A 23,004-nucleotide genomic window follows, 5' to 3' on the forward strand; every position below is an offset into this window, starting at 1 on the left:
GCATGTTCATCACCCCAAAAGGAAACCCTATAACCACTAAGCACTCAGTTGCCCATCCCCCATTGCTGGCAACCACTACTTTCTGTCTCTATGGATTTGCCTGTTCTGGACATTTCATATAAATGGGATCATACAATATATGGCCTTTTGTGACTAGCCTCTTTTACGTGGCATCATGTTTTTGAGGTTCATTCATATTGTAGCATGTCAGTGCTTCATTCCCTTTATGAATAATATTCCATTGTATGGAGAGACCACGGTTTATCCATTCATCAGTTGATGGACACTGGGTTGTTTCCACCTTTTGACTATTGTGGTTAGTGCTGCTGTGAACAGTTGTGTACAAGCCTTTGAGTACTTGCTTCCAATTCTCTTGGGTGTATACCTAGGAATGGAATCGTAAGGTAATATGATAACACTATGTGTAACTTTTTGAGGAACTGCCAGACTGTTTTCCATAGTGGCTGCACCCTACTCCCTCCCCATTTTTACACGAGAACATTCTAGTCGGTTTAAAAATATCCTCCTTTCCTCTGCAACAGGAATCTGAGATTTCAGAATAGGATGGAGGGTGTAAGACGGGGATCCCAGCAAAGGAAACCCCGTAACATGATGGTCAAGGGCTCTGGGATCTGAATGCCTGAGTCCCAATTCTGGCTTCTCTGCTCACTGGCTGTGGTTGGCTTAGAATCATAGCCCCTAAAGATATTTCCCTCCTAATCCCTGGAACCTGTGAATAGGTCACCTTAAGTGGCAAAAGGGTTCTTTGCAGATGTGATGAAGAATTTTGCTGGGGAGATTATCCTGGGGGCCAATGTAATCACAGGGTTCCTTATAAGAGAAAAGCCGGAAGGCAGTCGAGATGTGAAGATGGAAGCAGAAGTTAAAGTGATGTGCTGGGGCATGGACCAAAGAATATGACCTATAGAAACTGGAAAGGCAAGGAATGGTTTCTCCCTTACAGCCTCCGGAAGGAATACAGCCCTGCCAACCCATTTAGACTCCAACCTCCAGAGCTGTGAGGTAATAAATTTGTATTGTCTTAAGCCACTATGTTTGTGGTTGTATGTTACAACAGCAACAGGAAATGAATCCCTTAGATGTGTGACTGGAGAGCTGGTTGCTGAGCTTCTCAAGGCCTGTTTTCATATCTGTAAAATGGGAATAGCAGTAATACCCACTGTAAGGTTGCCCTGAGGAATAAGTTAGGTAATGTGCATATAGCCTAACATTAGCTGATATGTTCTTCCCTACTAGATCATAAGCACTCTGAGAAGAAAACATTGTGTCTACCTGTTTCATAGCCAACCTCAGTGCTGAGTAGTGTCTGGCCCCTAGTGGGCCTGGAAACGTCTGTGCTCCGCCAGAAGGCAGGAGTGCGAGCTGCCTCACCGACGTGGTCAGGGATGGCAGGGTTAGGGGCCCAAGCCCCAACTTCTGGGCAAAGAGCTCTTTTGAGAGATAACCATAGGGTTATTGTGAGGAACAGAACAGAGAAAATAAGGATCTAAGACTTCTAATATGGTGCCAGGTATACCCCAGCAGCTCAAGAAGGGTGGTGGAAAAGATACTTCTTCCTCTCTCCCTTCCCCTCCTTTCTCCTTAAAATTACTTTTTAAATTTAATCTTGACCCGAGGATATGTTCTTCTTCTTCTTTTTTTTTTTAAAGAGAGGAAGGGAGAGAGAAACATCAATTGGTTACCTCTTCTACACATCCCGACCAGGAGTGAACCCGTGATGCTTTGGTTTAAGAGCCGATGCTCCAACCACTGAGCACACCGGCCAGGGCAAATCCACCACCTCTTGGTATATGGGACAATGCTTCAACCAACTGATCCACCCAGCCAGGGCTCCTTTCTCCTTTTTAACCTCCCTCCCTCCCTCCCTCCCTCCCTCCCTCCCTCCCTCCCTCCCTCCCTCCCTCCCTCCCTCCCTCCCTCCCTCCCTCCCTCCTTTTTCTTTGTCTTTCCTTTATTCATGGTCAGCAGCAGCTGAGTGCCTCCTGTCCCAGGCTGCTTGTATGGTCTATTGAGAAAAAGTGAAAAAGCCCTGGAACGAGGAAGCTGACAGGCCCGTGACCTCCTCCTGAGACCAGCAGGACCAGCTGCTGTTGGGAAGCAGGAAGCACATCTGCTGGGACACAGGCCCCTGGCTGGCCATGGGGAGAGAGGGGCTGGTTGCTAAGGCCTCAGGTGGAGTGGATCCAGAAGCAGGAAGCCTATGCTCCCAGGGGTTAGGGCCTGCCTGGCTGGCAGAGCTTGGAGGCAGGACAGGTCTCGATGTGGGGTTGCTGGGGGAAGTGGGAAGAGAAGGGGCTGGCCAGGTCAGGTTCAGGACCAAGGGAAGGGCCCAGCGAGGAGAGGAGTGGAAGAGAAGTTGGGGCAGGAACTGGGGCCTAGAGGGACCATGTGAAGCAGCAGGGGCTGGATGGTGGGAGGCCTGTCTGTGACCTGGCCCCAGAGGAGCCCGAGCTCTAAGGCTTTCCCTCTGGGGGGGTCGGGGCAGGTGGCATCCAGGACCCTCTGGCTGGGATGGCCAACCTGAAGGATCTGGAGACCACAGCAGAGGAAGTGCTGCGGAAACTGAAGAGCAACCAACTGTTCCAGTCCAAGTGGGACACCACTTACTTCATTATCTTCCTCATTGTCCTGGGTATGGTCTCTGCCTCGGGCCCATCAGCCTCCCATACCGGGCCCTAGGTGGAGGGCCATGTCTGGACACCTGTCCCACCCCCAGGCGTTCTGTTGCTCCTGCTGCTGCTTATTTGCCTCAACTGCTGCTGCAGCCCCTGCCGCTTCTGCTGCCGCTGCTGCCGCTGCTGCTACCACTGCTGCCACCGCTGCTCCCGCTGCTGCTCCCGCTGCTGCTCCCGCTGCTGCCCCCGCTGCTGCCCCCCCCACTCCTCCAGATCCCAGACAATGAGTGCCAAGCAGGTGAGCCCCCTGGCCCTGGAAGGCCAGGAATTGCACTGGGATGGAGGAGAGGCTGCTGGGGCTCCTCCAGGTGGGGGGTTAGCAGGGAACTGAGGCCTAAAGCCCACTGGGCTCCCTCTGTTCCTCTCTGACAGGAGAACCCCACGGGACTGAGTAACATGGCTCTGGAACCATAATGAGGCGAGTCCCCCAGCCCCTCTCTCACATGCCCTGCTGGGCAACAGCAACAAGGCCTTGTCTGTCCAGATCCTGAGTCTGAAGTGTGTTCCAACCTCCCACCAAGGGGTGGGCAATGAAAGTACTCACTGCTCCATCTAGACTCCATCTAGGCACCGGCATGACTGTCACCAGGAAACCTTAAGTGACTTGCTGGGGGTCATCCAGCAACTTCCCATGGGAGGGCAAGCTGGGCTCAAACTCGGGGCCCAAACCCCCAGGCAGACCCCTTGTCACCATTCCACTCAGCCCCTCAGCAGCCAGAGGACCCTCTCAAAGGAGGCATGAGTAGGCCAGGGGCTCAGTCACTGGGTGCTCCACTTGGCTCCTACAATCAGGGACCCCCAGGCTTGGTCCCTACTCAGACAGACAAACAGATGGATAGACAGAGGGGTCCAAATAAAGTTGGATGATCTTTATTTCTTGGAGGCCCTGGTAGGATTGCTAAGTAAACAGTCAAGGGACCCCAGCTCATGGTAGGTGGCTTCTGCCTGCCCTTTCCTTCTTCCCTCCCAACTCACAGCTTAGGGTCACCACCACTCCTCACCTTCCAGCGGGAGGAGGAGTGCAGCTGCCCCTCACCTGGGGGCAGCTCAGCAGGCAGGCAGCTCAGCAGGGAGGAAGGAGAGCCCTGGGCTGGGCTCCACCTTGAGTCCAAAGGGTAGGGATTGGAATGTGGGCCAACTCCTGACCCCACCCCCATCCAAAACAAAAAGCAAGTCAGCCTCCCTTCATTCCAGAAGTTCCAGTGTTCAACTCCCATCTGTGCAAATGTGACGGGCAGGACAGGCAAGGAGGGAAGTAAATCGCCTGTAGTGCTGGCTCTGGCTTGGGCCGCACTCCAGGGCGTGTATGGTAGGGGCAGGGACACCCTGGGTAAGGGCCACTTCTCAGGGGGACAGGCTCTTGGGTGCTCTGCTTAGAAAGGCCTGTAGCTCCAGTAGCTGGAGAACACCGAGATCTAGGGAGGGAGGAAGGTGGGGGGGCAGGTGAGTGGTGGTGCTGGGGGGCCTGGCCCCTGTTGCACCCTGTGACTCAGGTGAGATTTCAAGGTTATCCAAGGGCAATGTGTCAGGGAGAGTATACTGTTGCCCAGCAGCACAATGGCCCATCAGCCTGTTGTGTGCGGCGGGTACAAAAGGCCTTAAGATTTGGGGGTGCTTTGGTCCTGAGACAAGAGCCCCTGGAATACCCCCAAAATGAAGGGGATATTGCCTGGCTGGCCTCATCTGTTTGAGACTGTGGCACAGCCCAGACCCCACCACCCCTGTGCTCCCACCTTATCCTTGAGCTGCTGGCAGAGCTGCAGGGAGACGGTAAAGAAGACCAGGGCATCATTTAGCCACGGGATCACCGACTCCACTTTGTGCACATGGCTCACCTCCAGACGCTGGGAGCCCCACTCACTGTGGGCAGAGGGTCAGGTCCCTGAGTCCCGCAGCCCCTGAGGTGTAGAGGGCCCTCCAGGGCACCCCTCCCAACAGTGTACTTACAACATGGCTCCAGGGCTGTGGAGCACAGAGCCTCCAGCTGGGCGGAAGTTCTAGGCAGAAGAACATCAGACCCAGTCTCAGGCCTTTGGGGTTGCAGGGCATGGGTCAGTGGGGGCAGAGGTCAGGGGTTAGCAGGGTTCTGCTTACCTTGGTGGAATTTGGCTGCAGGGTGTGCAGCTGGTACACAGTGAGACAGAGCTTGTTGAGGTTGATGTAGACGTTGACCAGCAAGTCGGAGGGCAGGGCAGGGGTGAACATACGCTGGAGGCCAGGGTGGGGTGGGGAAGGCAGGCAAGTGAGATAAGGGCAGGGCAGGGAGAAGCCCCCCAAGAACCACCTGGGGGAATCTCAGTCCTCATCATATCGACTGGGGCATCTAGCCTCTTCCCAGGTGCCTTGGGTAACTTCCTGCTCTGCTGGGTTGGGAACCACTGACTCGATAGGGTGATGTATCTGGGGGGACACAGGAGGGAAGCTGAGGACCCTATCTCAGAAAACTGCATAGACATAGACATAGAACCCCTACTGATGACAATTTGGAGCTTCTGACCCCTTGGCACCCCTGTGTCCCTTTCCAGGGACCCGCTGTCTTGGCCCGAGGCACTGACCGTGAGGCCACTGGCGGCAATCTCAGGCAGAGTGAGGGTGGCCGGGGTGGTCAGCCGGTTGCGAGCTCTGGTCAGTTGCAGCATCACAGCATCCATCAGCTGGAGGGAGGGGTTAGTCACAGCTGCTGCAAGGGCTAATCCATCCCCCGCACCCCAGCATCAGGGAGTGACAAAGTTATGGTGGCTCCAGCTCCTGCCCTGGTGGTCCTGGTCTCAGGGCCCGAACCACCCTAAAATGGGGGCTTGTTAAAAACGCAGGTAATTGGGGTCTGGGGGTGGGGTGGGGGAGGAGGGTAGGATGTCTGTACTATGTACCACCCATCCAGGAGGTTCTACTGAATGGGATTCTGTGGACTGGTCCAATTGGGAAGGAGATGCCAGGAGTTAGTCTCAGGGGCATCAGGGCTTGGTGGATGGGGATATAGGCAATGAAGGAACTTACAAGGGGCCCAAATCTGGCTAGGGTGCAAGGGGCAAGGGAGGGCTTCCTGAAGGAAGCAATGGGACAGCTGAGTTGATGCCTTAAGTCAGACATCAACCCCATTTCACAGGTGAAGAAACAGAGGCTCTGAAGAGGTAAAGTCACATAGCTCGTGAACTGTGGAACCATCCAGAACTGATCCCTTTCCTTTATCACAGAGCAGTGCCCTTGCTTGGACTCCTCTGAGCCCCAGCTTCCACTGTTTCCAGCTGTTGCTGTAGGTGCTAGGCTGACCTGGCTCTCAGGAAAGGCAAAACTATTGGGAGGAGGCATGGGGTTGCAGCTTATATCCCTCCCTCCCCGGGGCAGTCACACTTCTGGGAGGGACCTTAGTCCATCTAGTTCCAAGTTTCATATGAAGAATCAGAGGTCCAGAGGGAGTAGGTGAACCACCTGAGGACTGGTCCAGGGCATCCAGACTCAGTTCTCCCCTCCATGCTTTGTGAATTGACTTTGTTCATTGCCAGGGTTTGTTCTTATTGCTAGTACTACTATTAGCAGCTACTATTTACTGAGCACTTACTAGGGGCCACTTTACCTGCATTGTAACAATTGGTAGTAACTATATCTTATCCCCCTTTTGCAGGGGAAGATATAGAGGCACAGAGTGGCTAAGTAAGTGACGTGAAGTTGTACAGCTAATAGTGGAGGCCCTAGGATCAGAACCCAGGTCTGATTCTGAAGCTTGGGCTATGAGCTATTTGACTATGGCTGGATGGACATGTGTACACTGAGAGGTGAAGGGTTAACAGTCAGCTATACTTGAGGACATGGGGGCAGAGTTCTCCAGGAACCTGGTCAGGGGTCAGGGTGGGTGTGGGAAACCTGGCTCCCCTGCCCCTGCAGGCAACTCACCTTAAGGACCTCTGCTCCTGTCCTGAACTGGTAGCTCTCATCCCGGTTGTTGAGGAGGTAAATGGCTTGGCTCACGTGGTTCCTGGCATCCTGGATCTGAAAATAGTGCCCACGGAGTGGTTAGTGGGCTGGCCCAGACAATGAGCCTCCACTCCGAGGGGCTGTCATCCTTGGAGGGGTGGGTGGGTGCTGCTTGCCTGACTCCACCCCCACAGCTGTTGGCTTCCTGCCCTGGCTGGGTGCTTGCACATGGCACAGACTGAGGCAGGCTTGGTCCCTGGCCTCATGGAGCTTACTTTCTAAAGGAGGACAGATGGTAACAGAGTAAAGGCACAAGAAACAGACTGCATGGCTCACACAAGGAAACAAACAGGGTGATGGAGGGGGTTAGGGGAGCCTCTATAAATGGGGATCTGAGGAGGCCCCAGGGAGGTGATTCTTGAGCTGACACTCATCACTCTTGCGATGAGAAAAGCTTGTGGAGAGGACTCCAGGTAGAGAGACAAGCAAGAGTAAAGGCCCAAAGAGGGAGACTGCTGGTGGCCAGTTGTGTGTCGGGGAGCAGAAGTTGAGGCCCAGTCACATAGGAGTTGATAGGGAGCATGGACTTTGTCCAAGGAGCCATGGAGCAACCAAAGACTATATATGCATAGTCCATGGACACAGACAATAATGTGGTGAAGTCCTAGCAGGGGGGGCAGGGGCAGGGTGGAGGCAAAAGGGGACATTGATAATAGAGGGGGAAAAAAAAGAGCCTGACTCAGGTAGCTCAGTGGTTGAGCTTCTACCTATGAACCAGGAGGTCACGGTCAATTTCTAGTTGGGGCACAAGCCGGGGTTGTGGGGTTGATCCCCAGTAGGGGGTGTGTAGGAGGCAGCCTATCAATGATTCTCTCTCATCACTGATGTTTCTGTCTCTCTCCTCATCTCCCTTCCTCTCGGAAATCAATAAAAAATTATTAAAAAAAGAAAAAAAGAGCCACGAGAATCCCCTGGAAGCTTTGGGCAGGGACTGACTAGTTCAAGGGGGATCCCTGTGGCTCTGGCTAAGGCCTGGGGACATACAGACAGGTTCTCCACCTCCCACAAGGCTAGGTTCTGGAGCACAGGCTCCTCCCACCCCAGCCTCCCTGCTAGGAAACACCCTATCAGGCTTGCGGTGGCAGAAAATCCCCAGTGCCCTGCCCCTGGAGGCCTGAGCACCACTGTGCAGGCCTGCCCCTGCCTGTCCTACGGCCTGAGCCCTGGCTGGGGAGGGCCTGGTTACCTGCTGCAGCTTCCACTGCTTGTCCTCCCGGAAGGCAAAATGCAGCAGCTGGTTGTTCCGGGGCATCTTCAGGTTCACATCCTGATGGGTGAGAGTGGGGTAAGCTGGGCAGAGGGATGCCCTTCTGCTTCTGGCCATTCTGAGCCTTACAGCCAAGGGTGGAAACAGTGGTGGTTCAGGCCCCAGCCTCTCCTAGGCAGGGGAGGGAGAGATAGGACTCCCAATACCATGGCCATTTGTGGGGGTGAACAGGAGGTCAGGAAACAGGAGCTCAGGCTCAAGAGGAACCACAAAGAAATGAAAGGGAAAAGAAGCCAAGAAAGGGGAAGGTGGCCTCAGCTGGGAGGAGGCACGTGATGGTGGGCAGACGGAGAACACGTGCACAGGCTAATGGGCTGACTACCCACTCATGAAGGACAGGGGCCTTCTCCCATACCTTGGCACCTGGCACAGGGCCGGGTGCAGATGGAGCTCAGATGATGGTGATTCCACTTTGATCTGGGGCCAGCCTAATCCTGCCAATGCCCATGCTTCACCAGGCCCAGACTCTTGGGCTGGGCCAGGTGCAAAGCATCCCTCTCCTGTACTCAATGAAACCTCGCACTAATCTCATGAGGAAGTTGGGGGTTGTTGTCATTTACAAACGAAGAAACTGAGGCCCAGAATGGTCAAGGATTCTGCCTTGCGTCACACAGCCAGTCAGTGGCAGAGCTGAGATAAGCAGGAGGCCCCCATGCTCTTCCCCACTGGCTTCTCCAGCAACATAGAAAGGAGAGGGACTCACCGCCTGGCTCAGCGCGTCCCCTTGCAGAGTCAGCACGCCCTTCACCTGGTCCGTGCTGCAACACACACACACACACACACACACACACACACACACACACACACACACACGGGGATCAGAGCAGAACCTGCAGCTGATCCCTCCCACCACCCAGCCTTCCCATTGGGCCGCTTGTGGCTCTGCCATAGGATGTTCCAACCCAGGTGTTCTCACCCCCCTAAGGAGTCCATCCCAGGGGTTTCCACCAAGCCAGGGCTTACCCAGAGCTGCCCAGAATGAAGTTCTCTTGCTTGGCAGGCCCTTCCATGCCTGAGCCTGGCAGAGTGAAGCGAAGAGAGGCTTCCTGGGGGGGATAGGGGAGTGGGGCAAAGTTCACCCAATCCAGCCCAGAAGTCTCACTCCCACGTGGGCCAGGGGAGGTACAAGATGGGCTGGCCTCACAGGAACGTCCTACCCAAGCCCCCAGGGCACCTTCCCACGGCTCTGGCTCCTCCTCCAGGGCCCGAGTTTCAGGTCCTACCCAAGCCAATACCAGCTCCTTCCATGTTCCCTGGGGGCCTGTGGCCAACATGGGGATATAAAATAGGACTACTCTCCCAGCTTGGTTAAGGTGCCCCGGTGTGAGGAACAGGGTCAGGGAACCCCGGTAGTCATGGCAACCCGCAATTCTGGCAATGCCTGAACATTTGTGAGTTGATTGGCTTATCTGCAGGTCAACCTTGAGGCAGGTACTGTTACTTCCTTTTTGCAAATGACGAAAGGGAGGCCCAGAGAGACTGAGTACTTAGCTAGTGTCACAATGTTGGGGTCCTGATCTCAGATTAAATGTCACTGCTTCAAAGAAGAAGGCCTACCCCGTCCGGACCCCGAGGCTCACCCAGACCCACAGCACTCACACAGCTGCTGGTGGAACAGGGTGATTATCTGCTGGCGCCCCCGACTAGACTCCCAAGTCCACCGACGGCAAAGCCCCGCCTGAACACTGCGCTACGCGTACCCAGTAGGCTGTAGGGAGGCAGTCGCGGCCGGCCAGGGGAGGAGCCGCACTAGGGAAGGCCCACGGCCACCCGCGAGACGTTACCTTTAGGATGTCCTGTAGCTGCCTCAGCACGGCGTGCACTTCGTCGTGCAGCAGCCAGCGGAATTCCTCCTCCTGGCGGGACAGGCCGCGGTCAGCCGCCCGGGCCCGCCGTCCCCACCCTGCCCCACCCAACCGCCCGTGCGCCTCACCAGCACCGCCCGCTCCACCGCCGTCGGTGCCATCGCGGTCGCCATCGCCACCGCTCGCCGTGCAGCTACAGTCCCTGGCCAGCGGTCCGCGCCCTTCGCTCGGTCGGTACTCAGCGCCTGGGCCCAGCCCCCGCCGCCGATTGGCTAAGTGGGAACCAGTCCGCCCCGAACCACCGCCCTATTCCACCCCGATTGGCTGAGAGGACACCCGCCCCGCCCCCGGCTCGCGACTCTGCGGAATGAAACTAGGCTGGCTGCAGTAAGAACCCGCCCGCTCTGGCTCCACCAAGATGCCGTCGGCACAAGCCGCGGGCGCCGCATCCAAGCTGCTCTTTGGCTGGAGCGCTCTCGTCCCGCCCCTTCCGGGCTCTGATAGGGTGCCCTTACCCACTTGCGCTCTATTGGCCGGCGGAATGGCTGTCTCTCGCCGCGCCTGGCGATTGGCCGATGGGGTAGCCTGCTCCAGCTGGGCCTTGCCTTCCACCCTCGTTCAAGGGTCCAGGAAAAAGCCCAGGGCTTAGCCTCCGCCCTCCTCCCTCCACCGCTGGGCGGTGCAGTGCTTAGACGCAGGCAAGGTAATCAGTCCCAGTTGGGTTACCAAGAAACGTTTTATTCTGCTTGCAGTAGCCTTTTGTTAATTGCACAAAATCATTTGTTTTTGCCATTTAAACATTATCACACAATCCTATTCTGAAAAACATGTTCATGAAAAAAAAAAGCAAAAATAAAAATTCACAACCTTAATTACCAGATTTGTCATTTAAAGAAAAAAAGGAGGGGGGCGGAGGAGGGGCTTTCTTACAAGCTTTTCCACAAGTGTCACATTTTTTCCTTAAAAGGGAAGGATTTCAAAACAAAGGTGAAATAGCTTAAACAAATATTCATAAAAAGGAACTTTACAGAATTGTCAACAATATTAAGACAACATTGACTAACAGTTTCATTACAGCATCTTCCCCTACTCCCACCCCCCCGTCCCCCAGTGTCCAGCTAGGACTATAACAGGCTTTGTGTTCAGAGAGAAAATAATTCAAAATCCCAGTGAAATCAACTGTGTCAAAACCCACAGGCATCTTCCCTGCCCTCTCCCGTCTTCCGAGAGCCCATAACTTGGGTTCTGTGGGAAAGGGCCAAGGTTGTGAGGGGAAGGGACCCACACCAGTGTGGCCACCTCATTTTTTATATATAATTATATATTCACTATAAATGCTGACCTTCTGCAAAGTGTGACTTTGAAAAATCCAACCCATGCAGAGGGAGACACTGACAACCTTCAGATGACTTCTCCTTGTTCTTTTGTCACATTCCAACACCCTCTGGTCCCCTATCCAAGGAGATATACTAGGTACTCAAGGATGTCTTGGATCCACCTCTGAGGGTCAGTTAGTTCAGGTTCAGTCAAGCCCAGTTCTCCTTTTCCCTCCCGACAGACCTCAGGACCCTGGAAGTACCAAAGACCACCAAGTTGCTGGCTGAAGTGAAGACCTCATTCTGTTCAAGAGCTGAGCCTAAGAAATGGTCATCGTTGGTCAGGCTGGGTCTGGGCCAAAGGGAGAGACAGGAAGAAATTCTGCTTCCATGGGAGGAAAAGGGGAAAGGGAGGAGAATGGAGAGAGGTGGGCATGCAGAGGACTTGTACAGGGGCAGGCTGGAGAAAGTGGGACCACTGTGAGGGCACCCGGGTCAGATTGGCTCTTCAGGACCATATGAAGTCTGTGGCATAAAGGAAACAGAAAGCCCATCCCCCTCACTCTTCACTGTTGGCCCTCAGGATCCCCTTCCCAAGGACTGGAATGCAAATCTAAATACTAAAACGGCCTGCCCAGGAGTGAGATCCCGCTACACCAAAGCAAGGAAGTTGGATCCTAGCCCAGGGCTCTGTAGTGATGGCGACTTCTAGGATGGGTGCTGAAGAGCAGTGAGGAGATAGGCTTCCATGAGACTCAACCTACAGGCTGACTGCTGCTCTCCTGGAAAGCCAGAGCCTTGTCTTCACTTGACTTTGCCAATCTCTTTTCAGTTCACAAAGGCATTTCTGGAGAGTTGGTTGCACGTTGGTAGCTTAAACATGACAATCCCCATCAGCTGGTCACCTGAGGTTGGGAGGGTCCACAGGATCCTCCTTTTAGTCTGTACTAGTTCATCTTGGCCCAGAGCCTCTCTCTGCAAGGGATCCAGTCGGGAATGTGAATGTGACCACAGCCTCTTCACTCTGAGGGAAGCAGGAAGGCTTCCAATTCTCATTGCTGATTCTAGTTCCTCGACTGGAAGGGGTATGAGATAAGACAAGCTTGGAAGAAGGGAAAAAAAGCCAGGCAGCAGTTTCCGGGCAGCTTCTATCCTGGAGTAAGAGCCAGTGTGGGTGTATGTGGGTATGTGTATGTGTATGTATATGTGTGTGTGTGTGTGTGTGTGTGTGTGTGTGTGTGTGTGTGTGTGTGTATGTGTGTGAACACACAGCCACCTGGTTCAGGGGCCAGTGCCCAGCTCAAGAGCTTTGCTACAGGCCAATCCTGCTGACACTTCCCCCCTTCCCAGGACTTTCAGGGGAGGAGTAGTGCTGTGCTGATGGCAAGTCTCAAAGTCTGTATAAAAGGAGATGGAGACAGGTGGACTGGTCCAGAGTGAAGTCCCAGGACCCCAACTCCGTGTGAGGAAGAGGGGGTCAGAGGGAGGGAGTGGGGGCTTAGTGTATGTAGGCCCGGTACACGGCAGACATGTCGTTATCAGACTGGTCCAGTGCCTTGGCTCTTTTGTACACCTGGAAAAAAAATGAGATGAGCTCAGTCTCTGACTTAAAGACATGGATCTGCTTCCTGGAGGTGGTTCTAGACGTGGTTAGGTAAGTAGGTTCTGGAGTCCAGGCTGTCTGGGTGTGACCCCCGGCTCCTTTGATGACTGGCCTGACCTTGGATAAAGTGCCTCAGCCACTGCTTTCTGATACCATGGGGGAGGTAATAGGGTTACGGGGAGGATTAGATGGAGTGAGGGATGTATAATGTTCAGAGTGTGGGCAAAGAGGGAGGGCTCAGTGTTGTTAGCAATTATAACCATGTCTCTTCCTGCTGATGACCCTCCAAGGACTTCCCATGTTATGCTCTGGGCTACTGTTCTTGCCCTTTCCTCTGCATAGGATGCCCTTCCCTCAGCATGGCTGGCTCCTTCCCAAAGGCCTTCCCTGACCACCTCATCTAAAGCAGCAGCTGCACCACTTTACCCTAGTCACTTCTATCCTCTTACTCTGTTCTATTTTATTCACATTTCTGACCATCTGAAATTCTCATTTGTTTAAATATGTATGTGCTTATTTTGTTCCTCCTTCCATTAAAATGTACACCAACCTGTCCCCAGAGCCTAGTATGGTGCTTGGCAATTAACAATTGCCTTGGTGATACTAGATGACTATAAAGAAGTATGAAATAATTAAAAAGCCATTGTTCAACAACAGTGGTATGACATACAGTCATGCTGAAGAAATGCAGTTGGACACAAACTTCCTCTCTTACATGGCTGGGTACATTTTTAAAAATTTATTTCTTTATTCGTTTTATTATTTTAAAAAATATTTTTATTGATTTCAGAGAGGAAAAGAGAGGGAGAGATAGAAACATCAATGATTCTCTCCATCATTGATGTTTCTATCTCTTTCTCCCTGAAATCAATGAAAATATATTAAAACAAACAAACTCCATTTGGAGCCACCATAATTGTCCATTACAGCTCAGGTGAAGTTGTCAACTCAGAATGAAGGCTAAAGACCTTTTCAGATAAAAGAAAACCACTTGCTGCCAGCAGACCTGCATTACAGGAAATGCTAAAGCAAGTTTTCCCAGCTGAAAGAAAATAACACCAGGGAGAAATTCAATTCTTCAGAAAAGAATGGAGAGCACTGGAAATCGTAATTAGAAAAAGTATAAAATCATTTTTCTATTTCTTTAAAATACGTATGACTAATTAAAGCAAAACATTTCAACATTATCTTATGGGTTTAAAACAAAAGCAGATATAACACATAGGACCTGCTTCCTCTGAGCTCCAGCACTGGGGCAGCGGCATGGAGGAATCCACGGACATATAGGGAGGAACTGGATTTCTGGCACTGGAGCAAGTACTCAGGGGCGGCTTTCTCCCAGACAGGAGTGCTCACAGGGGTCATTCTTCCTATGCTGAGACCACCTCTGTCACAGAGCTGACTGGCAGCCAAGTGAGAAATTCCATCAGCCAGGCTAACACTGTTCACTCCACAGTGCTGATTCCCTGAGACCCTGCCCCATCCAATTTGCAGCCCCACCCAAGCTGTTTGTAGCAGTTTTTCTATATGACTGTCCTGTCCTGGCTCAGGCTTCAGATTTTCATAAAATCTCTCAAATAAGCATCAGCTGGCATCAGCATGCTCTATACCAGGGGTCCTCAAATTTTTAAACAGGGGGCCAGTTCACTGTCCCTCAGACCGTTGGAGGGCCGGACTATAGTTGAAAAAAAAACTATGAACATATTCCTATGCACACTGCACATATCTTATTTTGAAGTAAAAAAACAAAATGGCAAAAACACCCGCATGTGGCCACGGGCCGTAGTTTGAGGACGCCTGGAGAGCTATCAATAAGAGGACCAAGACCAGGCTCTAGCAGTAGCCTGCCTTGCTTCATAGCTTGGCGTGGCCTAGGCACTTCCAAGTCCAGCACTAGTAGCCACCATCTGCAGATTGCTCTGTAGCTCCTCCCAGGCAGTGGCTGACTTTGCACCTTTCAGGAGACCTCAGAGCCAGTGTACCCAGTGGTCAGCTTCAGACCATACCAGATTACAACTCTACACATCCACAAGTGACATACTCAAGTAGTAGACTGAATGAGCACCAAAGCCCCACTGAAGCAAGTCCTGCTCCATAGGGGTGTCTCCTGCACAGCAGCTCTTCCATTGTAGCTGCAGCTAGTCCTCACAGCCAATTGGCCTGAAGGTCAATTTCTCCCACTGACACAAACAACAATCAAGGCTCAATTACAACAAGACTGAACACAGCCTACACTGGGCGCACCTAGAGTGCCCAGCTTAGGTGACTGGGGAGGTGAGCCATTGGGCCTTATAGGACACCTACTACACAAGGCCACTACAAATTCCAGGAGACATAGCAGCTCTATCTAATACATAGAAACAAACACAGGAAAGCAGCCAAAATGTGGACACAAAGAAGTATGTCACAAATGAAAGTACAGAAGAAATCTCCAGAAAAAGAACTAAATGAAATGGAAGCAAACAAACTACTAGATATAGAGTTCAAAACAATGGTTATAAGGATGCTCAAGGATATTAATGAGAGCTTCAAGGGACTTAGTGAGACTTTCAAGGATCTTATTGAAAACTAAAACATGAAAAAGGACCAGACAGAAATTAAGCATACACTAACTGAAATAAATAATAATTTAAAGGGACTCAACAGTAGTGTAGAGGATTCCAAGAATCAAATCAATGATTTGGAATATGAGGAGGCAAAATACACCCAATCAGAAGAGCAAAAAGAAAAATGATTCAAAAAATGTGAAGATAGTGTAAGGAGCCTCTGGGACAACTTCAAGCATACCAACATTCACATTATAGAGGTGCCAGAAGGAGAAGAGAGAGAGCGAGCAAGATATTGAAAACCTATTTGAAGGAATAATGACAGAAAACTTCCCCTATCTGGTGAAATAAATAGACTTAAAAGTCTAGGAAGCACAGATCCTAAATAAGAGGAACCCAAAGAGACCCAAACCAAGACACATCATAATTAAAATGCCAAAGATTAAAGACAAAGAGAGAATCTTAAAAGCAGCAAGAGAAAAGCAGTTAGTTACATCCAAGGGAGTGCCCATATGACTGTCAGTTGATTTCTCAACAGAACCTTTGCAGGCCAGAAGGGAGTGGCAAGAAATAGTCAAAGTGATGAATAGAAAGGACCTACAAACAATATTGATCTACCCAGCAAAGCTCTCATTTAGGACTGAAAGTCAGATAAAGATCTTCACAGACAAGAAAAAGCAAAAGGAGTTCACCACCATTAAACCAGCATTACATGAAATGTTGAAGGGTTTTCTTTAGTAAGAAGAAAAAAGGATAAAAAAATGTTAACAATAAAATGGCAATAAATACATTATCAACAATTTAATCTAAAAAACAAAATAAACGAACAAGGAATCTAATTAACAAAATAAACTGATGAATAAAATAGAAACAGAGGCATGGGAACATGGAACAGACTGACAAATCTCAGAGGGAAAGGGGGTGGGGAGTGCAGGAAGAGATTAACCAAAGAACTTATATGCATATATGCATTTCCTATGGACACAGGCAATAGAATGGTGAAGGCCTGGGTGGGGCAGGAACCAGATGGAGGGAACAAAAAAGGGGACATCTGTAATACTCTCAACAATAAAGATTTAAATAAATAAATAAATAAATAAATAAATAAATAAATAAATAAATAAATAAATATAAATACAGGAAAAAACAACAATTAAAAGAAAGACAGATTTAACACATAGGACATCTGTAACTTAAAGCAGGAGTTCCCAGCCTGGGGATTTTGGTAATGCCTGGATAGATTTTCTATGAATGAGTGTACTGCTAATATCTAGTGAGTAGAGGACAGAGATGCTGTTAACATCTTATAATGCATAGGACAGTTCCTACAATAAAATATCAATAGTACCTGCATTGAGAAATCCTGTCTTAAAGGGTGAGGAAAAGAGAGGTAAATCAATCTGTTTTTGGTAAATATTAACTCTAAGTAGGCTGTGAAGGTAAGTGCATACTGCAAGTCCTACAGCAAAGATAGAAGAAAAATTATGCCTCATTAAAAAGCCAGTAAGGAAAAAAAAAAAAAAAGCCAGTAGATATCTAAATGATATTCTAAAAATATATTCAAATAACACAAAAGAAGGCAAGGCAGGCCTGGCCAGTGTGGCTTGTGGTTAGAGTGAGTGAGTGTGTGTGTGTGTGTGTGTGTGTATATATTACAGGTTTGATGCCCAGCCCCGGTCGGGGTGCATGCGGGAGGCAAACCAATTGATGTGTCTCTATCATATTGATGTTTCTCTCTCTTTCTCTTCCTCTCTCCCAAAATAAAGGCAAGAAAGGAGGAACAAACAAAAGCCAGAAGGGAGAAACAGCAATCAAATGTTTGGTAGCTTTGAATTTAACCACACAACAGACTTCAAGACAAATTAAATGTTAAAGGACTACTTAACTTTAAGATCCAATCAGTAGGGAGCTTAAAGTCACACTATCCAAACAAATGGTCAGAAAGTACCATGCTCCATTGAGAAATTAACTAATAGGTCTATTTGCAAGCTAATGAAGGAGTGTGAAGGCAAGTCAGAAATCACCTCATAGAGAAGTGTTGCCAACACAAACCACACACAGAACCCTTTCAGTTAAAGATAAGCTTATCAATAAAAAATTGATAAAATACATTCAGAATCTACTGCCGAGAGAGAACCCACAGGTGAAACAAACAGGAAAAACATGAAATTGTACTGCAACTTAAAAGAGTGAAATAGCCCTAGCCAATTTGGCTCAGTGGATAGAGTGCCAGCCTGCAGACTGAAGGGTCGTGGGTTTGATTCTGATCAAGGATATGTACCTCGGTTGCAGGTTCAATCCCCGGCCCGTCAGGCGCGTGAGGAGGCAACCAATTGATGTGTCTCTCTCACATTGATGTCTCTGTCTCTCCCTCTCCCTTCCACTCACACTAAAAATCCATGGAAAAATATCCTTGGGTGAGGATTAACAAAACAAAAAAGAGTGAAATAAGTACTTTTAGATATTCAGGCAAGGAAGAACAGAAGATATAGAATTTAGGAACAGAAGACTATAAACTTTAAAAAGGCAGGTCTGAAAAGAGCAGTAAGCTATTTTTTTTGCTAGAATAAGCCACTTGAGACCTGTAAGTATTTAATTTGAATGAAAATGTGTATCAGCTTATAACATTTGAAGCTACAGCTTCTACAATAAATGACTGGGAATGGAACCCACCACCTTTCAGCTGTTTTTAAAAAAATATATTTTTATTGATTTCAGATAGGAAGGGAGAGGGAGAGAGAGATAGAAACATCAATGATGAGAGATAATCACTGACTGCCTGCCTCCTGCATGACCCCTACTGGGGATCGAGCCAGCAACTGGGCATGTGCCCTTAACCAGAATCAAACCCGGGACCCTTCAGTCCATAGGCCAATGCTCTGTCCACTGAGCCAAACCAGCTAGGGCCAGCTGTTATTTAAGATTATGTTTCTATCAGGTTGAGATAAGAAAGTTGAACTTCTAAACAACTGTTTTCAATAAGTGCATGTGTAGGTGCTTAATAAATGTCATTCAAAAAATGTTAATGATTAAACACTCCAATTAATAGGCAGATATTGTCAGAATGTATAAAAATATAAGCCCCAATTATAGACTGTCTACAAAAGATACAATTTAAAGGCACAGACTGAAAGTAAATGGATGGAAAAAGACATACCATGAAAACAGTAAGAATGAGAGGCTGTAGTAGTGATATTAAAATTAGACAATAGATTTCAAGACAAAAAAAAAAAAGATTTCAAGACAAAGATTGAGAGACATTTCATAATAATAATGAAAGGGTAAATTCATCAGGAAAACATAATAAACAAGAGTTTCAAAGGCATTAAGCAAAATGGACAGAATTAAACAGACAATCCCATGATCATAGTGGGGAGATTTTACTATCTCTCTCTCAGTGACTGAAAGAAGCAGAAGAAACATCAGTAAAGATGATCTGAAAAACATTAACAACCATCTTGACCTAACTGATATCTGTGGAACACAGAACCCAGCAACTGCAGAACAGTCTTATTAGGTGCACATGGCACACCCAGCAATAACTATTAGGCTACAAAACAAGTCTGAATAATTTAATGAGCTAATAATCATACAGGGCATAGTCTTTGGCCACAAAAGTGACCCATTACAAATCAATAACTACTAGACAACTAGGAAAACCCTAAATACTTGATAAAATATAAAGTAATCCACAGGTCAAAGAAACAATCACAAGAGAAGTACGCTCAGCTCAGAAGGAAGTGTCTATTTTTTTATTTTTATTTTTTTAAAAATAAATCTTTATTGTTCAGATTATTACAGGTGTTCCCCCGCCCCCCCATAGCTCCCCTCCACCTGATTCCCCACCCCACCCCATGCCCTTACCCCCCGCCACTGTCTTCATCTATAGGTGTAAGACAGGGTGTCTAGTTTTTAATGGTCCTTTTAGAAAAGGCAGGTCTAAAATCAATGACCTAACATTTCACCCTGAGAGATTAGACCAGATAGCAAAGAAAAGCAAAAGTAAGTAGAAGGGAGGAATAACAAGAAAAACAAAGGGAAGGCTGCTGGGACTTGAGCCACTGGCTCTTGTAGTTACCTCATTGGCTGCAGCTGCCATAGGAGTTGGATGGTTGACCGCATCACCCAGCGCAATGGCTAAGCGAAGATCCTTCTGAATGTATTTCAGGTAGAAATCAGGTTTAAAGTTTCCTTGCAGAATATCTGAGGAGAGAAAGCCACTTATCAGAAGAATTAATAGGACCCTAAATAAGAAAATACCTGCAAGTACCACCAGGGTTCAACACATAGCATTTCTCGCCCCCTCAAACACCTAAGAGACAAGGTTCCAGCCTGTACACCCAAATCCCATCTACCGTCTCTGGACCCTCACTACCTGGAGATATAGAGAGGGTGCATCTTTCATATCTAATGAGCCCCCGAAGAAGAGACTGTTGTGACAGTGGCCTTCCTTACCCAGTTCCTCAGCTCTAGTACAAAAAAAAAAAAAAAAAAAGACAAGAGAGGCCAATGACAACTTACTTTGGCACTTCTGGTCCAGAAAGATGCTGGCCAATTGTCCTTGATTGAGAATATCCAAGAGTGTCTGCTGGGACTGGCCTGTCACTTGGGCCAGGGTCAACCCCTCAGCGATAGTTGCCATGAAGCTTCCCTGGACCATGTTCACAATCAGCATCATTTTGGCTGCATTGCCAACCTCACCTGCCCAGGGCAAAGAATCATGGTCACTTCCCAAGAATCCGACAGGCAGGGACTTTCAATCCCCCTCATCCCTGCTCAGACCCACCTCTACACCCAGGGAAGGCCCCATTCACCTGCCCCTGACAGAACTGGCTCTGACCCTTCTGGTTCTTCCTCCTTCCAGGCACTGACTGTGCAAATCAAAGGAAACCTTCCCACGGGGGCCCCAGGCTGAAAGGCCATGCGGGGTTGACGTTGTCATCAGTACAGTCTAGGGGGAATGTGGCCCAACAGGTGGGCAGGTATGTTACCTAGAAAGAAGGAGGTCTTCCCCATCGCCTGGAAGCAGCTGCTGCAGTCCTCATATAAGCCCCTGTCTCCGGCTGCTAAGATCACCAACATCCCATCATTAGACAGCTGCTGGTTCCCTGAGACTGGGGCTTCCAGAAAGCGGCCCCCCCTGGACACAATCACCTGGAAAGGAAAAGTCACAGCTTCTGGAGTCCTTGCCTCTCCCACGGGTCTCAGGTAGGGAGCAAAGAGGGTCCTTGAGTGGAAGTACTTAGCCCTCCACATGGAAGCCCCAAAGCCAACATCTGTACAAAGGTGCTGGACTAATGCTGTGGAAGGGTCAGCAGATATCCTCCAACAGATGCCTGACTCACATGTAGTAAAGAGAGAGAGGCTGGGCTCTCCTCATAAGTTCCCATTTTCTCTGAATTTCTTATAAAGACCAAAGATTATAACCAAACATGGCTGTGCCAACTGCTTGGTTGTCCATACCTCCTATAGACACCACCCTTCCCGGACTTCACTCTTAGAACATACACGAGCCAGAAGTCACCACTTCCTCTCTTGGGCCCAGCAGCTCAGGCAGGAGGAATACTTGGCAGATAGATGCTTAAACCAAAAAAGGCTGTGCTGACAGCTTGGATTGCTTCTCACTGTGAGGCTGGCAACTATGGGATCTGATGCCCATCTCAGCTAGGGAGCACCTCTCCTCTCATGGCCACTTAGATTAACTGTGACTTTGAAGGTAGAGAATGAAGACAGGCTAGTCCCAAGGCTACTGGCCTCACTTCTTCTCTCCTCTCTGGCTTTGGCTCTAGAGCAGTGATGGCGAACCTATGACACGCATGTCAGCACTGACACGCGCAGCCATTTCTGATGACACGCGGCCGCATGCCAAGGATGAAACATTTGCTGCTCCCGAGGATGAAACATTTGCGACTAGAGTCTTTGAGTTAGTTTTTTCCTCAAAGTGACACACTACCCGAGTTATGCTCAGTTTTTTGGCGAAGTTTGACACACCAAGCTCAAAAGGTTGCCCATCACTGCTCTAGAGTAACCAAGTTATCCACACTTGGGCATGGTCAGCTTAGGTCTTGGGATCCAACCAAAAGGATGCTGGAGGGCCAGCCCGAACAAGGCTGCTACCTGGGCCAGCTCGGTGACTGTGTCAGCATCCACTGTTGACATGTCCACGTAGCACTTTCCGGGACGGATCCCTTGCAGTACACCACTGGGGCCCAGCACCAGCTGTGGGGACACAAGGGAGAAGCAATAGCCCAGGCCCCCAGCCAGATACCCAGGAACCCCTTAGACCCAAAGTCAGAATTCATTTGCTTTTTTGGTTCATTTCCTGATAAGGAGCTAATAAATATTAAGGCTGAAAAGGGAAAAGCAAGTAAATAAGCAAGGGAAAGAAAAGTATTTCTGGTATGTTCCCATTTATCTTTAAAAATAGTATATTTCTATTAAAAACTTCCCATTTAAAAGATGGAATCTCAGTGTTTCAGTTTTGGGGCTTCTTTGGATTTACTTGGATTAGACAGACTAGTCACCAGTTTAACAAGATGACTACTGCACTTGAACTTTTAAAACATACAAATACAGTGATAGCCAAACATAGGAACTTGGCACATAGACCAAAAGCACATACAGTCCCAAAGCTTCCAGCTCAATAAGAATATACCACAGACCATTTCAGCAGACCTCAGGGATCCTAGCCATTTTCATTCTTTGTTCTGAATTAAAGGAAGTCTGTATTCAATTTATGCAAACACCCTTCACAATGGGAGAAGGCCCCCAGATGGGAAATTCAACCCCCCACATGCAGACACTCACTCCGTATGCAGGGGAGAAGGGGAGGAGGCCAGCCAGCTTTCCTGGCCACAATCTGAGACGCTGAGGGGAGGGAGGGGATCCTTACATCCTTGGCCGCTTTTGGATCCGACACACAGGCAAAGGTGATGTCACAAGTTGAAACAACTTCAGCGGGGGTTCTTCCTAGGCGGGCCCCCTCCTGGATGAACAAATCACACTGCAAAAGTCACAGATCCTAACGTGAGCTGCAGGCATTGCACAACAAACACGACAGCCAGGCCAGAGATACGGTGCCCAGTCCTCCTGGCTGGCCTCCCAAGGCAGGAGACTGAAGCTGAGGCTGGGAGCCCCGGACACCAGAGCTGGTGGTCTGACTTCTTGGGGGAAGTGGATGGGACTTCTTCAGGACTGTTTTGTGTTTCCGCATACTTGGTGCCTAGACTGATGTTTTACTTCACAGTAAGCATAAAACAAGTGTCTGCTGAAGGATTCCTGTTTGAAAACAGGATGTAAACAGTGCCTATCTGCAGCCCTGCGTTATCAACACTGTGCTAGGGAAGCAGGGCTGGGGGTGGGAGGCTGCCATCCCTTACGACGACGTTTCTGGGGGTCTAAAAACACTATTTTAGTGCATTACCCTTTTCCAAAGGCATTTAAAAAGTAATTAGAGTAACTACTATTTTGTATCCAACGTTTACTAATTTGTAAGGCTTACATTTATCCATATTGTCTCATTATTATCACTTACAATGAATGGCTGTAAAATACTCCATCAAGAGACGTATCTGGATTTACCTAATGGCTCCGCTGCAGTTTGATATTTGGACTGCTTTTAATTATAAATGACTCCAACAAATATCTTTATGATTTTAATTTAGACTTCTAAGAATAAAACAGGTCCAAATGGTTTTTATGCTCCTAATAAATGTAGACAAATGGTTTTTCAATAGGGCTGAGAATATATAATGATCACCAACAAGGTCTTAAATCACCAGCACTTACATCATTTAAAA

General features: G+C 49.1%; 2 protein-coding genes across 8 annotated transcripts in view; both read right to left on the bottom strand.

The window, feature by feature from the left end:
• Positions 1-2,989: 2,989 nt before the first annotated feature.
• Positions 2,990-9,992, bottom strand: ROGDI (rogdi atypical leucine zipper). Of its 2 annotated transcripts, XM_079760873.1 has the most exons (11): positions 9,869-9,992; positions 9,720-9,791; positions 8,899-8,981; positions 8,639-8,693; positions 7,855-7,935; positions 6,588-6,683; positions 5,252-5,350; positions 4,791-4,904; positions 4,644-4,693; positions 4,430-4,556; positions 2,991-4,111 (listed from the first exon to the last, which is right to left on the bottom strand). In XM_079760873.1, the coding sequence occupies exons 1-11, from the start codon at positions 9,911-9,913 to the stop codon at positions 4,070-4,072; spliced, it is 864 nt and encodes a 287-aa protein (XP_079616999.1). In that variant the 5' UTR covers positions 9,914-9,992; the 3' UTR covers positions 2,991-4,069. The 2 variants fall into 2 exon arrangements, with proteins under 2 accessions (XP_079616998.1, XP_079616999.1); XM_079760872.1 differs by having other exon boundaries at positions 2,990-4,556.
• Positions 9,993-10,462: 470 nt separating this feature from the next.
• Positions 10,463-23,004, bottom strand: part of GLYR1 (glyoxylate reductase 1 homolog) — a 46,483-nt gene continuing 33,941 nt past the window's right edge. For 2 of the 6 annotated variants that reach the window (XM_079798844.1, XM_079798841.1), the window contains 6 exons: positions 22,098-22,190; positions 21,323-21,424; positions 20,197-20,359; positions 19,727-19,906; positions 19,284-19,408; positions 10,463-12,629 (listed from right to left, as the gene is read on the bottom strand). In XM_079798844.1, coding sequence (XP_079654970.1) covers positions 12,555-12,629; positions 19,284-19,408; positions 19,727-19,906; positions 20,197-20,359; positions 21,323-21,424; positions 22,098-22,190 — 738 coding nt within the window. In that variant the 3' untranslated portion in view covers positions 10,463-12,554. Of the gene's footprint in view, positions 12,630-19,283; positions 19,409-19,726; positions 19,907-20,196; positions 20,360-21,322; positions 21,425-22,095; positions 22,209-23,004 lie in introns of all 6 variants that reach the window. The other 4 variants (XM_079798843.1, XM_079798839.1, XM_079798842.1 and 1 more) reach the window with 3 other exon arrangements.

This window comes from Cnephaeus nilssonii (genome assembly GCF_951640355.1).
Source record: "Cnephaeus nilssonii genome assembly, chromosome: 2".
Classification (NCBI taxonomy): domain Eukaryota; kingdom Metazoa; phylum Chordata; class Mammalia; order Chiroptera; family Vespertilionidae; genus Cnephaeus; species Cnephaeus nilssonii.

Excerpts from the sequence above, each read along its gene's own strand:
- ROGDI (XM_079760872.1), bottom strand. The coding sequence starts at position 9,913 with ATGGCGACCGCGATGGCACCGACGGCGGTGGAGCGGGCGGTGCTG. Across the intron at positions 4,905-5,251 it reads TTGCCGCCAGTGGCCTCACG|CGTATGTTCACCCCTGCCCT; the intron begins GTCAGTGCCTCG and ends CCTGGCCTCCAG. Across the intron at positions 4,557-4,643 it reads CACAGCCCTGGAGCCATGTT|TGAGTGGGGCTCCCAGCGTC; the intron begins GTAAGTACACTG and ends CTCTGCCCACAG.